The sequence below is a fragment of the Urocitellus parryii genome, chromosome 16 (genome assembly GCF_045843805.1).
Source record: "Urocitellus parryii isolate mUroPar1 chromosome 16, mUroPar1.hap1, whole genome shotgun sequence".
NCBI classification, from domain to species: domain Eukaryota; kingdom Metazoa; phylum Chordata; class Mammalia; order Rodentia; family Sciuridae; genus Urocitellus; species Urocitellus parryii.
The window spans coordinates 20,245,413-20,261,686 of record NC_135546.1 but is presented as its reverse complement, the minus strand read 5'-3'; the positions used below and the strand labels follow the sequence as shown (position 1 = coordinate 20,261,686).

The 16,274-nt window shown below is 51.0% G+C and overlaps 1 protein-coding gene across 1 annotated transcript in view; it reads right to left on the bottom strand.

Moving 5' to 3' along the window:
- Window positions 1-11,247, bottom strand: part of Chchd6 (coiled-coil-helix-coiled-coil-helix domain containing 6) — a 163,533-nt gene extending 152,286 nt beyond the window's left edge. The window contains exon 1 of the mRNA XM_026410935.2: window positions 11,067-11,247. Within this exon, the coding sequence (XP_026266720.1) occupies window positions 11,067-11,153 (87 nt within the window). The 5' untranslated portion in view covers window positions 11,154-11,247. The remainder of the gene's footprint in view (window positions 1-11,066) is intronic.
- Window positions 11,248-16,274: the final 5,027 nt, after the last annotated feature.

The window sequence follows — 16,274 nt, the reverse complement described above, 5'->3', positions numbered from 1 at the left end:
CAGCCTGGCAGTGAACACAGGTGAGGGAACCCAGTAAGATGTACAAGGTCACTAGGTCCCATCAGTCGAGGCTGCTGATGAGTCTTCAGGAGGCTGGAGTGCATTCTGCAGGCCTCTGGAAGTCGCTGATGGCTCCTGAACAGACACTCAGCCAGGATGGGCTCTTTGCATGAGACAGTCCCCAAAGCAGGAGGAGGGAATGAGATCGTGGAGGGCTGGGGGCAGGGTGGTCACCACCGGTTAACCAGCAGTAAGAGGGCTGAGGAAATGTACTAGCTGCAGGACCAGGTGGGGACTGAATGGCTATGAAAGACAATTAGGCAACGAGAATCACTGAAGACCCGCATGTGTCAGGAGGCATGCACGGGGCAGGTGGGAAGAGCGACTTACAGAATAGTACATACAACGTGATCTCATTTGTGCCATAAAAAAGGAAAGGGTACACTTGTATATATAGGCTTGGAGAAAGTCGGAAAGGATTCATGGCGAATTGGGAACAGTTGGCATTTAAAAATAAGATGCATTTTGCAAGAAGAGAAAGTCACAAAGTAACAGACAAGAGATGACAGCGAGGCTCCAAGCCTGCTTGCTGGGAAGGGGGCGTCAACAGCGAGCTGAGAGCGGCGTGGTGCCAAGGAGCTCCTTCCCCGGGCAAACAGGTCGCAGGAGGCTGCAGGAGGTTGCATCTGGAGGAAGAAATTAGGGAATCCCTGGCGAAAACCGAGCCAAGAGACGGGCCAGAGGGAGGGTGCGTTTCCTCCACCCTCCAGAAGGGGGCAACATAGCTTGTGGCTGGAGCCAGGAAATCAACCCCCTGAGTGAAGACAAGGGCGCCTATTTAAAGCTAATGGTAAAAGCGACTGTGACTTACTATTCCTTGAGCACCCGCCATATGCCACGCTCCAGGCTACACGCATTCCCTGAGCACCACCCTGCCACAGACGGAGAACGGAGTCGGGGGGCTGAACAAGTCACCCACGGCCACAGATGGCCCGAGCGCCAGGGCTGAGACTGGAACCCCAACCCGTACAAGTGGCAGAAGTCACCTGGAGCTCCACAGAGGTGACAAGAGACCATTTGAAGAGCAAGTCTCGTGCCCTCCATTAATGGTGCTTGATGGAGCCCGGGGAGGGGCACTGAGGAGCATCTCTCTGAAAACAGACAACCTATGTGAACTTGTGGAATGTCATGGACATGAGCATTTTTTAAACTTCAAATGTCACTCTCTGGGCATGTTTGAGAAGTAGCCCGTGGAGGCATGGGTTCCATATGGGCAGGAGCAGGGCCACCACCTTGCTCTAAGAATAGAGAAAGCGTGATGCTGAGCACGGGAGGTGGCCCAGGGTGCCCAGGATCTGTGCAGCTGAGCCAGGCCCTGACCACCACTCCACCCACCCAGTGCCACGCTTCCTGAGGACACACTGGGCACTGGGTGCTGTGCCAAGCCCCGGGCAAAGAAAAGGAGATAAGTGCATCCCTGATTGTCCCCAGCCTCGGCTGATGGCCCCGCAGGCAGAGAGGGCGGGTGGGGTTGGCCGAGCACCAGGGCACCAGGTGGGGTTGCCCACGTGGCTATGTGGGCCTGAGTGTCAGGACACCCCAATCCGAGAAACTGCCCGATTCTGGGATCCTAAAAAGATTCTTCCTCTCCTTGCCCAAGGCTGTTGCCGTGGAGATCTCCCCCCACCAGCCCTGTTTTCTAGGAGCTGAAATTAGACCTGCCGGCTGCTTGCCACAGATCTGAATCCCAGAATGTCAGGACCAGGGGACCCCGGGAGACCTCCTGGCCCAAGGGTGGCAGGGCCAAACGCTGCAGGTGCCAGGCAGGCGATGAGAACAGGTAGCATCGTCCCGTCAAGAGAGAGGGCAAGAGAGAGGGCGAGGGAGAGAATGATCCAAGTGCAAGGATGGGGTGGTAGTAAGAGGTGCCAATGCGTCACCCCAAGAGGGCAGTCACCTCGAGACTCCGGCAACTGCAAAATGCTGCCATATGGGAGCAGACCAGACGCTCTAGGCTTTTTTCCAAAAGAGCTAAAAATCCAATTTATGTAAAGCTGCTCATCTTTTTTTTTTTTTTTTTTTTTTTTTTTTTAGAAATACTGGCAATTAACGCAAATCTATTAATACCATGAGGTTTCTGGACTCGTGGCTGAAATCTCTGCAGCAGGGGTGTCACTGAGTGGTGTCAGGCTCAGGGCTGGTGACGGAGATGGAGAGGGCAAGATGGGGCTGCTCACATGGCCGTAGGGGGGCAAGGGCGTGAGCTGCCTTCAGCCAGGGGCAGTGAGCAGCAGGCGGCCAGCAGAGTCGCAGGGTGACAGGCAGAGAAGGGACTGAGCCACAGAGGGTCAGCCCAGCACTGCAGGGGGAATGGCATCAAGCAAAGATGCAGGGCAGGAGCAAGCGTCCCCTGCCGAGAGGCACCAACACATGGACTCCTGAGCCAGGCCGGGCGCCAGCCCTTCATCTAGAGGCAAGAGGGAGAAGCCCAAGGCGGGACCCAATTAGCTCTGGCTCTGCACAGTCCCTGCAGCGCAGGAGGGGCGTCTGGGGGCTGTGCTCCCTCCAGGTGCCTGCATGTTAGGGTCACCAGCTGGAAAACCGTGCAGAGTCCACTCTGCCTTTATGATACATGCCCTAGTGGCCGAGGAAACGGGGATTTGTGAGAACTGACTCTACGGGAGAGAAAGATGGAGGGTCGAGGGTGGAGGGTGTGGGGTGTGGACCTGCACTGGGAGAGGTGAGGATAGAGGGGATGACGGGACGAGAAACGGCCACAAGGTACAGGCCGGGACCTGTCACCGGGTGTAAAGCAGGGGAGGAATGGGGGGTGCTGCAGAATTTCTGGTTGAGGGGCTCCATGGTGGAGTCACAACCTAAGGGACAGGTCATTCCCGGGGAGGCAGAGGGGGTGCCGCAGGTGCCACTTGGATGTAGGGTATGAAATACAAGCACAGGACACGGGACACGAAAGGAGAGCTGGCCCAGAGTAGCACCTACATTTCCCAAATGAGGGAACTAGCCCAAGATGAGCTTAGTCAGAGTTAAAATTAACAACTGCCCTCCAATGTATACGTACATGTGAGTATAGATATGTATTTTTCTGGTCCCAGGGATTGAACCCAGGGGTGCTTAACCACGGAGCCACGTCCCACCCCCTTTTTACGTTTTCTTTAGAGAACAGGGTCTCCCTGCATTGCTTAGGGCCTCACTAAGTTGCTGAGGCTGGCCTTGAACTTGTGATCCTCCTGCCTCAGCCTCCCGAGGTGCCGGGATGACAGTTGTGCGCCACCGTGCCTCAGCTTAAATTTAAATTCCTACAGATTTATCTTTCACTGAGAAAGAGTTTAAAACACTGTGCTGGATACAGTTAAGGACTACTACCAGGGAATTGCAAGTCTGACTTCCTGAAGTCAGAAGGCCAGGGGGAAATCACGATCACTCTTGTACTGTTGAAATTTTGTCACTGCTAACACTGATGTTCAAATAAGCCCCTGAGAGTTGCTCAATCTGTCTTTCATGTGCGGCTAACAGCAGAGTTGTGAGGACGATCCTCTGATCATCTACACACAGTGACACCGTGAATTTGGGGATCTCCAAGCCATGGAAACAGAGGGCACCAAGGGTACGTCTACACACAAGTGTCTGTCCTTCATCCGGCCCTGTCTCAGCAACTGAGGAGGAAAGTTAGTTAGACAAAACTAGAGCCCTCTGCTTCCCGGAAGAATTTGCTCTACTTTGTTTCCTAATACCTCAACACATGTCAGAAGATGTGACATGTTTTGGCAGCATCCAAAAGAGTAACATATGCTGGAGTACCTAGCCCAGGGACGGGCACACGGTGTGGATTCAGGCAATGTTTGCTGGACTTGAAATTGGAACGCAGACACCACTCATTGGAAAGCAGAAGCTGGCTTTCCTGTAGTGGCGCCTTCAATCTGCATTCACCAAATGGGCAGCCAAGTGGGGCTTCCAAACTGAAGAGGACTGGGAAAGCCTGGGATCCAAGCCCTTGGGGATATCTGTGTTCAATGGGAGCCTGGCGGTGCTACGTGGGATCTCCATCTTGCACATGAGGAAGGCCGACTGCAGTGTCAGGGCCTAAGTCCTGGTCTCCTGAGATCTCATTTAAAACACGGACTTGAAGCAAGTCAACTGAGAGGAAAGAGGCAACCGAAAGGCAGACATTAGAGGTGGGACAGGCTCCCAAGCCCAGGGATCCACTTGGAACAAGAACCAAAGAAAGATAAAGAATCTGCAGGGAAAAGTGATAATACAAAACAATATGACAGAGACATTTGAGACAAGCTCGAAACTCAGCTGATCAACAGCATGGTAGAGAGGAAGTCTATTGCACAAGTGTGAAATGAGTCTGTGTCGAAGCCATGAAGGGCCAGTCTCTTGCACAGCTGCCATCGTGGTCACCAGGACTGTCATTTCACTAATACAAGCATGGAATCTGCACATACATGCCAATAAGCCCCCCACTCCAACAAGACATAAAATCCACAGCTAACATACTGAATGGCCACTGCTGTGCCATATTGTACGCTGACTGTGGCCAATACAATAAGACAAGAAAAAGAAAGCGTATTCACATTAGAATGGAAGAAGGAATGTGGACTTTATCTGCAAACATGATCCTATCCATAAAATACCTTAAGGAATCCACAAAACAACTGAGTTCAACAAAGTTGGCAGATACCACACGAGTATTCCAAAAGTCAACTCAATCAACTCTATTTTTGTACACGCGCCAAGACAAACCCAAAAATGAAATCGAGAACACAATTTCATTCACAAGAATATATAATAGAATAAAACACTTGGGAATAATTATTCTTCCTTTTTTTGGCACTAGAGATTGAACCCAGGGGCACTTTACCACTGAGCTAGCTCCATCCCCAGTTCTCTTATAATTTTGAGACAGATCTTGGGTCCCCTGAGTTGTTCAGATGACATGTGCACCTCAGCACTGAGTCCCTTGGGAATAAATTTAAGAAAAGATGTATATACTGAAAGAACAAAACAGGGCTGAGAAAAACCAAGGGAGATCTAATAAAGAGGGAGATACTTAATATTCACAGACCCAGAAGATTCCAAATTGTTGAAAACAGCAATTCTTCCCCAAAGTAATCTGCAGATTCAACACAAATCCGATCAAAATCCCAACAGGCTTTTCCACAGAAGTTGACAAACTGATCCTAAAATGCATATAGAAACGCAGAGGACTCAGAACAGCTAAAACAATCTTGAAAAAGAACAAAGTCGGAGGCGTTACGCTTCCCAATTTTGAAACCACAAAGCTGCAATCATCCTAAGAGTGTACGACCGCCATAAGGACAGGCAGAGATCAATGGAACAGGATGGAAAGTCCAGAAATAAACCATTATTTTCACTCGATGGATGGTCCCAATGGTCCCAAAGTAATACAAGTGGGAAAAATAGTCTTTTCAAAACATAGAGTCTGGGTCTGTGGCAGTGGTGGGGGACCGTGATGATTACCTAGCAACTCTGGAGGCTGAGGCAGGAGGACTGCAAGTCCCAGGACAACCTGGGCAATTTTGTGAGACCCTATCAAAATAAAAATGGTAGAGCACTCCTGGATTCAATCTCCACAAATGCTTAAAAAAATAAATAAAAAGATTTGGAGAATAAGATACGCAAAAAAGATGTGTTTTGATCGGAGTTGGGCAAGCTGGTATTGGAGCTGAGTTCTACCAGCATTTGATTTTGTAAATAAACAGAGCCTTAGCCACACCCACAATTCACATATCACCTGGGTGGCTTCCACCAGCTACTGAAGGGGTGGATTCATGACAGAGACCTCCAGTCTGCAAAACCTATAGTATTTCCTGTCCGATCCATTACAGGAAAATTTTGTCAGGCCCTGATTTAGAGCCTTACCTCTGAGCATACAGAAAAATTAACTCAAAACAGATCACAGACCTAAATATAATAGCCCAAACTACAAAACTCTTAGTAGAAAAAAATAGGAGGAGGAGCTGGGGCTCAGTGGCAGAGCACCTGCCCAGCATGTGTGAGACTCTGGGTTCCATCCTCAGCACCACATAAAAATAAACAAATAAAATAAAGGCATGCTGTCCTTCTACAACTACAAAAAAATAAAAAATTTAAATTAAAAAAAGTAGGAAATTTCCTTGACCTTAGGTTAGCCAAAGATTTCTTAGATAACACCACCAAAAGTACAATCAATTTCTTTAAAAGATAAACTTCATCAAAATTATAAATATTTGCACTTCAACACCACCATGAGAATGAGAATACAAGCCACATATTGGAAGAAAATATTTGCAAATCAGAATATTTGCAAATCAATAATAAAGGGTTTGCACCCATCACAAAAAAATCTTATAACTCAATAATAGAAAGACAAATAACCCGGTTAAAATCAGGCAAAAGCCCTGAATACACATTTCACCGAAGGAAACATATGGATCGCACCGAAGCACGTGAAAGATGCTCAACATCATCCAGCAAATGCAAATTCAAACCACAGCGAAACGCCACTTCTCAGCCACTAGAATTGCTATAATTAAACAGACGATGCCAAGTGGTGCTGAGAGTGCAAACTTGAACCCTCACATATTGCTAGTAAAGATATAAAACGGTACAGCCACTTCAGCAAACAACTTGAAGTTTTTACTTCAACATGACTCCCCAGATTCCTAAACAGTGGCTTGGGAGGCTGAGGCAAGAGGCTTGCAAGTTGGAGGCCAGCCTCAGCAACTGAGCAAGGCCCTAAGCAACTTAGCAAGAACCGGTCTGAAAATGAAAAATAAATAGGAGTAGGGATGTGATCAGTGGTTAAACTCCCCTAGGTTCAATCCCTGATTTAAAAAGTAAATAAATAACGCAACAAATCTCCTCCTAGGAGACATACCACCGATGTCATAGACCGATGCTCAAGACATACCACCGATGTCATCTTTTCAGAGAGGCATTATCCATCTCCTGTGTAACTCTGTCCATGTGCAAAAGTCACTTGTAAACATCATGTTCATAGCAGCATCATTCCCGACAGATGTAAACCAGAAGCAATTCCAATGCCCATCAGCTGGTGGGTGACTGACTAACAAAATGCAGCGTGTAATCCACACAACAGGATCCTGTTCAGCAATAAATGTGCACCATCAATGAACCCACATCCAAAACAAGTGGTATAGCACTTGCCTGGAGGGGAGGGGTTTCATCCCCAGCACCACAAAAACACCCCAAAAAATTACGCTAAGTAAAAGAAGCCAGATGTACAAGATATACAATCCACTTACAGGAATTATCCAGATAAGGCACATTCATACCGGCAGGAGGCTTTAGTGGTTCCCTGGGAATGGAAATGGAGAATGACTGGCACGAGGTCTCTTTTCAACTCTTGTCAGTGTTCTAAAAGTGGATTGGGGTGCCAGTGACCCAATTTTGTTAATTTACTAGAACATATTGAAGTGGATGAACTGCATGGTATGTAAACGTATCTCAATAAAGTTGTTTTTTTTAAGGGAAAAGGGAAATCAGCATCACCTGATGGAGCGTTTGACGGCTCTGTTCCTGATTAAAGAACCGCAATGGGGCATCCAGGATGGTGTGTCCACAGCCCTGTCCGGCAAGCCAAGGCCCCCAGTCTGGCCTCACTGCCCAGGAACCTCCTCCAGCAGTCTAGCCCCTGATGACTGCCACGCACACAGGCCTGAGTCTCCAGGTCCCCCACTCACTCACTGTGACCTGGGGTGACTTCTCTCACTTTGGAAATGGGAATCTCTCACCTAAGCTGGGGATCGGGGTTTCTCACAGGTCAGCATGTAAAATACCTGCAACAATTCTCTTAGAATGCGGTGGGCACGGTGCTTAGCACAGAGTGAACACACACTCCTCACAAGGCTGGCTTAGGACCTGCCCTGCAGGTCACCTTCTCAGAGAGACACCCTTCTTGGTGGCCCCCTCTGCTGCGGTCCAAAATCAGCCTCAAAGGGGCAGTGAACTAAGACTAGGCCGAAGCAGCCCAGAGGCTGAGGAAGTCGGTTCCCAGAAGGAGTGGAGCAGCAGGAAAGTGCATGGATAAGGGGAGAGGGGATGCAGGGCTGGGAGAAGGTCTCATCACCAAGATGGCAGCTCACAGGGTGGAGAAGTAGCTGCACACAGGACATGCCTGCCATGGGCCTTCCCGGATTGCAGGACCAGGTGAAGCGTACGGATCAAAACCATCTTTCCCTATTTTACACACGCTTGCTCTGGAAATTGGAGTTGAATATAATTGCAGCATTTTTGCATTCATTAAATTCCTTTTACCTTCCCTGGAATTAGGGCTTGAACTCCTATGTAAATTTATGCAAATCAACATGCAAATGAACAAGGCCCTAGCACTTCATTTTCAAGGGACTAGAGCACTATCTAGGACCAGGACCTCAGGATTAAATATAAGTGGTCCCTAAGAATATGTAATTTTCTCTGAAGGAGCCGGGGCAGAGAGTCCTCTTGGTCTCATTTGTTCACTCTCTGAATTGCTGTGTTGATCGATCGCAGGGTCTTTTATTTTTTTTTTAACTCACCAGCCTAAAGACAAGCAACTCTGCTTACCAAAAAAGGCCCCGTCTTCAGCTCCATAACATCCTTTCTCCCACGCTTCCTCTTTTGAATCGGGCATATAAGCGGAAGCGAGGACATGGCTTTCCAGATGTGGGGCTGTGGCCCTCACTGTAGAGCTGTGTGCACAAGTCAATGGCTTCTGATGAGTTTGCTCAACTGGAAAAGGAAGCCATCACCAAAGATCTTTCTAGTTTTAATAAACTTAAGTGGGGCACCAGCATCACTGTCCGGTCCAGCGGAGGTAATGTCACAAATTTTAAGGCTGCCCTTACGTGTATCCTGGGGGGTGGGGTGGGTAGAGAGAAAAAGCTGGTTTTCTGAAGGCTCTAAAGTTCTAGAAGGAGGAAAGGTGTTAACCTCTCTAAGGTGCATGCTCTATCTTTAAAGAGAACTCAGTTTGCAGAATCATGAACGAAACTCAATGGTACCAAGGACATCTTTGGAAATTCTACTTCTGGCTCTGGCCTCTCAGCCTTTCAAGGGGGCCACCACCTCCCCATTTCATCCTCGCCACCAGCCAGGTCCTCAACAAGACTTTATGCCACCTGGGCAGCACCAAATGTCCCCACAAGGCACCTCAGTTTTCTAACCGCTTTTCCTTACATCTTCATCTCCTCCTGTCTCACACACACATGCTTTTTTAAAAAAAAATTGGTGATTGAGGCTCAAAAGACAATTTGCTCATCCAAGGTACACACCTAAGAAGCCCAGAAATCAGACCTCTTTTTCTCAACATAGTTAATTCCCCTCCACGCAACTCTGGAGATTTGGTCTGTTTTGCTGTGTTCATTCATTTAACCACTGAACACTTGCTAACCATCTGCTCTGTGCGATCCACAGGTGTGGAGGAAGCGCAAGAGCAGTCCTACAAACAGCCCTGGAGCTCACCTACTTCAATCCCACCTCTTCCACTTGTTCACTATGTGCCCTTGGATAAACCACTGCAGGTACCTCAGTCCTCCTATCTATAAAATGGGCGAACAGAATTCTAATTCTCTCATAGGTCAACTGAAAATTAATCGATACCTTTAGAGGGCTTGGCACAAAACATGGCCTCCACCACATGCTGAGATTTGAGGGGCTTTTATTATTCCTCTAGGTTCTGGGGATAGAGTAATGAATCCCACATGATCCTCCTTCTCTAGGAGCTTACAGACTAATGGGAACAGAGTAAACAGATAATCCCAATCATCAGTGGCACTTTCAAACTGTAATGAAGACTAGGAAAAAAGCAAATGTATGCCAAATAGTAGTGGCACACATCTGTCATCCCAGCACCTTGGGAGGCTGAGGCAGGAGGATACCAAGGTGGAGGCCAGCCTCAGCAACTTGGCGAGACCCTGTCTCAAAATTAAAAATAATAATAATAATAAAAAGGGCTGGGGATGGGGCTCAGTGGTTAAGTACCCCTGGTTCAATCTCTGGAACCAAAATCATCATCATCATCATAAAAATAATGTGCAACAGTAGTAGGATGCTCCTTTACAGTCAGTCAGTGGTCAGAGAAAGACTCTTGGATCTGAGCTAGAAAAATGACAAGAGGCAGATAAAAAGACAGCAAGGGGGAAGAGAGAACAGACAAAACAGAGATGTTGTGCTTGACGGAAATTGGTATCTTCCAGGAACAGGAGGTGTTGAGGCTGGTGAATAGGTGGAGGGAGTAGTGGGGGATGAGGGGACAGACCTGGGATGTGGTCAGACAGGTCATCAGGCACTGGGGCAGCTTATATAAACCCAAGTAAGGCATCTCCTCATCTTAAATGCTCTAGGAATCCACTGAAGACTTCTAAGCCAGGGGCAATGTATGTTAACTGACCCACAACTTTTTTATTTTGTTCAGAGACAGGGTCTCCCTGAGTGGCTTAGGGCCTTGCTAGGGGGTTGAGGCTGGCCTCCAACTTGCGATCCTCCAGCCTCAGCCTCCAGAGCCACTGGGATGACAGGTGTGCGCCCTGGCGCCTGGCTGGATCTACAATGCTTAAAAGGGCTTCTTCGGCTGCCTGCTTGGGGGGGAAGATCGTCGGGCAGGGTGGAAGGGGACAGTCCCCCCAAAGAGCACGGTGCTGCTCCTGCCCACAGAACCGGCTGCCCACCTGAGGGGCGGGCGAGGGCGGGGAGCACCAGGGCGCGGAACCCATAAAGGAAACCGGGCCGATCCCGCCGGGGCTGGAAGGTGGCCCCAGACCTAACCCGTGACCGGCGTCCTCTGCACCTGCCCCTTCGGCGCTCTTCCTAAGGGAACCAGCGCAGTGGGGCTTGAAGGCTGCAGCCCCGGGTTCGGGTCCCGGCGGGGCCTCTTCGGGGCCTCACGACCCCTCTCCCGGTGCGAAGGCTCCACGAGGGAGGCTCGGCCGCCCGCGCCACGCCGCTCCACGCCGCTGCGCGCCAACCCCCCGGCGGGGCTGGCGGCCTCCGCGTCCTCGGGCGCCCTACACGCCCGCCCCGGCCCCGGCGGCGCCGCTCACCCGGATGCCCTGCAGCACCCGGACCCGCTCCTCCTCGTCCAAGCCGAAAGACACCCTGCGGCTCTCGCAGCTCTCCGTGCTCCCCATTGGCAGGAGGCTGACAGAAACACGCCGACTGGCAAACCACGAGAACCGGCTCCACAGCAACCGGGCAGACGCCGCGCTCTGCGCGCGCCGCGCCGTCGCTCTCCAGGACTCGGGCTGCCGCGGCACCGGCCAACAAAACCACGTCCTATTGGCCACGGCCGGAGGCTCGGCCAATCGGAAGGCGCGGTGCCGCGGGGCCTGATGGGAGTTGTGGTTCGCCAGCCTGGCGCCGCCCTACGGTAAGCCGAGAGGGCGGTGCGGCCTGGGGGCGTGGCCGGGCAGTGCGTGGGGCCCTCGTGCAGGGGGCGGGAGCCGGCGGGAGAATCGGGAAGGCGGGAAGCGGAGCAGCCGGGACGCTGAGGGGCGCGGACGCTGAGGCCCGCTGTCCTGGGAAAGCGCGCCCTTCCCACGGAGCCCTGAAGGAGGCCACAGGCGCCGCGCCGCATTCGGCGCCAGGCAAGCGCCGCCCTGGTGACCGCGACCAGCGCAGTGTCCTGGCTTCCCGAGGTGAGCAGCGCCTTGGGGACAACTCACCAAAACCCAAGTCAGAAGGGAAAATGGCGAGCAGGACACTGCGTCCTGACGGCGGAGCAGGGGCCCTGGCAGGCAGCCGCGTTACGGGGGCCGGGCCCGGAGCCCGCTGGGCTCCTCCGGGCGCTCCTCCCCCCAGGGCTCCTCCCCCCAGGGCTCCTCCCCCCAGGGCTCCTCCCCCCAGGGCTCCTCCCCCCAGGGCTCCTCCCCCCAGGGCTCCTCCCCCCAGGGCTCCTCCCCCAGGGCTCCTCCCCCCAGGGCTCCTCCCCCCAGGGCTCCTCCCCCCGGGCTCCTCCCCCCGAGCTCCTCCCCCCAGAGCTCCTCCCCCCAGAGCTCCTCCCCCCAGAGCTCCTCCCCCCAGAGCTCCTCCCCCCAGAGCTCCTCCCCCCAGAGCTCCTCCCCCCAGAGCTCCTCCCCCCAGAGCTCCTCCCGCGTTCTTCCCCTCCCTCCTCCCAGGGCTCCTCCCGGGCTCTTCCCCTCCCTCCTCCCCTCGCTCCTCCCGCGCCCCTCCCCTTGCTCCTCTGGAGGCTCCTCCCGAGGCTCCTCCTGGGGCTCCTCCCGGGCTCCTCCCCTGCTCCTCCCTTGCTCCTCCCGGGCTCTTCCCAGCTCCTCTGAGGTCGGGTGGGTAGGTTCCCATTTGGGATCTTATTTATTAATTAGTTATTTGGGGTAGAAATTTCCCTCTTAAAAACCCTTTAGCTGCTTCCCCTGAGTTTTCATGTTTGTGTCTCTCAAGACGCATTTAAATTTGCTTTTCTTTTCTTTTTTTTTTGTACCAAGGATTGAACCCAGGGGTGCTTAACCCCTGAGCCCCGTTCCCAGCCCTATTTTTGTATTTTATTTAGGGACAGGGTCTCGCTGAATTGCTTAGGGCCTCATTAAGTGGCTGAGGCTGGCCTCCAACCTGTGATCCTCCGGCCTCAGCCTCCCCAGACCCTGGGATAACAGGCGTGTGCCACTGCATGCAACTAACATTTTTTTTAAAAAATAATTTCAGTGAAGGTGACAGATATTGTGACACTGCGCGCTTTTAAGCAGTTCAGCATGCCTGTCATATGTAACACAATCACTTCCTGGAGCCTCCGTTTTCGGGGCCTTGGGTTGCAGTAACTGCACTCAGGATGAGTTTGAAATCTCAATGAGTTGGTCATAGCTTAATGGCACCAATGTCGTGTCGTCAATTTCCCTTCCTCTCCTCTGCACCTCTAGCTTGTTGCCTTTGTTCAAATCCCCTTCCTACTTTGGATGCAGTGTGCTGCATTCCCTGCATCTGTGTGGCTCCTCAGCTTTCTCATCTGTGAAATGGGGATCCAGAACTTATTTTGTCCTGAGGCCGATCTATGCTGCTATACTTTTTCTTTTCTTTTTTTTGTTACCAGGCAACAAAAGGCAATCACCCCTGAGCCACAACATTTTTTCTTTTTAATTTTTAAGATTGCTAGGTGGCTCCGGGCCTCGCAGAGTTGCTGAGGCTGACCTTGAACCTGGGATCCTCCCATCTCAGCCTCCGAGCTGCTGGGATTATAGGAGTGAGCCACCGCGTCTGACACTGTGTTGTGGTACTCGTACCCACCACGGGAAGGCTTGCAGGATTCCAAGACTCCCCCAAAGGTTTTTCACAGGGGAGACGAGGGACACATAGTGTCCTGGTCACCCTGGGCTCTGACTTGTGTTTTCCTGAGTTAGCTTCGTGTATTCATCGCTTCATAATTTGACCCCAAAGTAAAAAAAATCCAGTTCTTTCCTCAAGTTTTACACTCCACTTTTACAGTCATAGTTAGGAACCCAGGAAACTTTTAAAATATTTGAAGCATGTGGCATGAGACTGGCCTCAAGACCTTTCAACTAGGTCACATCTCCCAAAAGGATTTGCCATCACCCAGTAGTGCTTCCCTGGGGACCAAACCTTCAATACATGGGACTTTCTGGGACATGCATGATCCAAATTATAGCAGACAGTTTGTTGCTAGAAATGCATTAAAGGAAGAAGTTTCAGGAGAAATTCACAAATGTGTGGAAATTAGGCAACACAGTAGGCCCAAGAAGAAATTAAAAAGCAAATTAAGCCCAGCATGGTAGTGCACGCCTGTCATCCCAGCAGCTCTGGAGGCTGAGGCAGGAGGATCGTGAATTCAAAGCCAGCCTCAGCCAAAGGGAGGCCCTGAGCCACTCAGCGAGACTCTGTCTCTAAGTAAAATACAAAATAGGGCTGGGGATGGGGCCTAGAGGTGAAGCACCCCTGGGTTCAATCCCCAGTCCCCCAACAAAAGAATGTTATATAAGTTTACTCTTAAGTAAAATAGATATAGTATCTTTTATATTATTATTTCACTGTTTTAATGGGTTTGAAGTTTTGCAGAATAAAGAATACAAGTGGGGGGGCCGGGGGTGTGGCTCAGAGGTAGAGCGCTCGCCTAGCATGCGTGGGGCTCTGGGTTCCATCCTCAGGACGACGTAAAAGTAAAATAAAGAAATTGTGTCCGCCAGTGACCCTGTGACCCAGCTCCGGCCAGGAAGTCTCCTGAGCAGCACAGTAAGGCAGGCTGTGGTGTGGGATGGCGTGCAGAGCCAAGCTGCCTCTTGGATCTGTGCCCTTGGGCAAGGGGGAGACGCTGGCTGCCTCGTTTTCTGACAGATCGGAGAGTCTTGCTGACATTGCATGGAGTGGCTTCGTGAGAACTGGGCACTGAGTGGACCCGTCCAGGCAGACCGTTTGGAAATAACACTTTGGCAGCTCTAGGCATGCTCTGGAGAGGGCACTTCTGTGAGATGGGTTGTCTTACGTGGAAGCAGACGAGGAAACGGAGGGTGGATGCTGCAGAAAAGTGATCCGCTTGTCCATCTTAAAAGCCAAAAGGAACCTGTCATCCTAAGACCCAGAACAGGGCGCATAGCTCAGGGGTCAGGTGCCTGCCAGCATGCACGAGGCCCTGGATTTGATCCCCAGCATGGGAGCGGTGGGAATCAGGAACAGGACGTCTGCTTTTGCCACTTTTAGACCACACTGCGCTGAAGGATCTAGATTAATTAGGCAAGAAGATGCAATACAAGTCATCCAGATTGGAAAGGAAGCCGTAAAGCTCTCTCTGTGCACAGATGACATGACTCATCCGTAGAGAATCCTAAGGGACACACACACACACTCTCTCACACTCTCACTCACACACTCCAATTATGAGAGCTGTGAGCAAGTGCAGCCAGGTTTCAGGGGAATAGATCAATCTGCAAAAAAATCAGTTCTGTTTTTGTGCGTCAGCCACAAACAATCAAAAAATGAAATTGAGAAAACAGCTCCATCTACATGAGCCTCCAAAAGAACACCAAAAGAACAGAACACCCCAGAATAAATTAACTAAAGAACTGCAAAGTCTAGCCAGGCATGGTGGTGCCTGCCTGTCATTCCCAGCTGCTCAGGAGGCTGAGGCAGGAGGATCACATGTTCGAGGCCGGCCTCAGCAATTTAGTGAGGCCCTAAGCAACTCAGCCAGACCCTGTCTCTAAATCAAAATATTAAAAGGGCCGGGAATGGGGCTCAGTGGCTAAGCACCCCTGGGTTCAATCCCCAGTATAAAAAAGAAGAAAAAAAGGAAATCTACCCTAAAAACTACAAAGCATTGTTGGAGATGAACAGGAAAAGGCTTGAGCTAGTGTTCCGGGGATGAATGGTGTGTATCTGGTTGGGGTAGTGGCCACGCGAGTTCCACGGTGGTGAGTGCTAATATCCAAGTGCACGGTTTGGGTTTTGTTTTTTCCATCCCCAGCTCTTTTTATTTTTTATTTTGAGACAGGGTCTTGCTAAGGTGCGGAGTCTGGCCTAGAACTTGTGATCCTCCTGCCTCAGCCTCCTGCGTAGATGGGATGACAGGCATTTCTTTCTCTGCCAGTCCTGGGGATCGAACCCGGGGATATGCTACCACTGGACAGAGGGGCTTGGGGACCCTGGCTGACAGGCTCCCGCGCTCTAACTGCAGGTGCCTCTGGGCCACGTGGCTCTGGTCAAGTCCAAGGGAGGAGGCTAGAGAGCTGAGGGCCAGCTTTCCTTCTGCCGACCCCTCAGGTCCTGCTCACAATCCACTGACCAGGGCTGACGCTGTGGCTCCACCTGCCTGCAGTCGCTGAGAAGTGCTTTCTGCCCTAAGAGGAAGGAAAGAGGAAGCTGACTGATAGAAAGCTCTAGAAGCATCCAGTGTCACTGATTGTTTTTTTTTATTTTTGGTAGTGGGGATTGAACCTGGGACACTTAACCACTGAGCCCCATCCCCAGGCTTTTTATATTCTATCTAGACACAGGGTCTTGCTATATACTTAGGGTCTTGCTAAGTTGCTTTAGGACCTCGCTAGTTGCTGAGGCTGGCCTCCAACTTGCAGTCCTCCTGCCTCAGCCTCCCCAGCTGCTGGGATGACAGGCGTGGGCCACTGCACCCGGCTGGGTAGATTTTTGAGTGTCGGGGATGGGGAACGAGGGAAGAGCCCGCTTGGTTGGACAAGTGGGATTTGGAGTGAGGGAAAAAGAAAAGACAGGTTTGGTAAAGATAGAAAATATGGAAAAAGAGGTTATGGCTTTTTTATTTTCTTCGGACACCAAAAAAT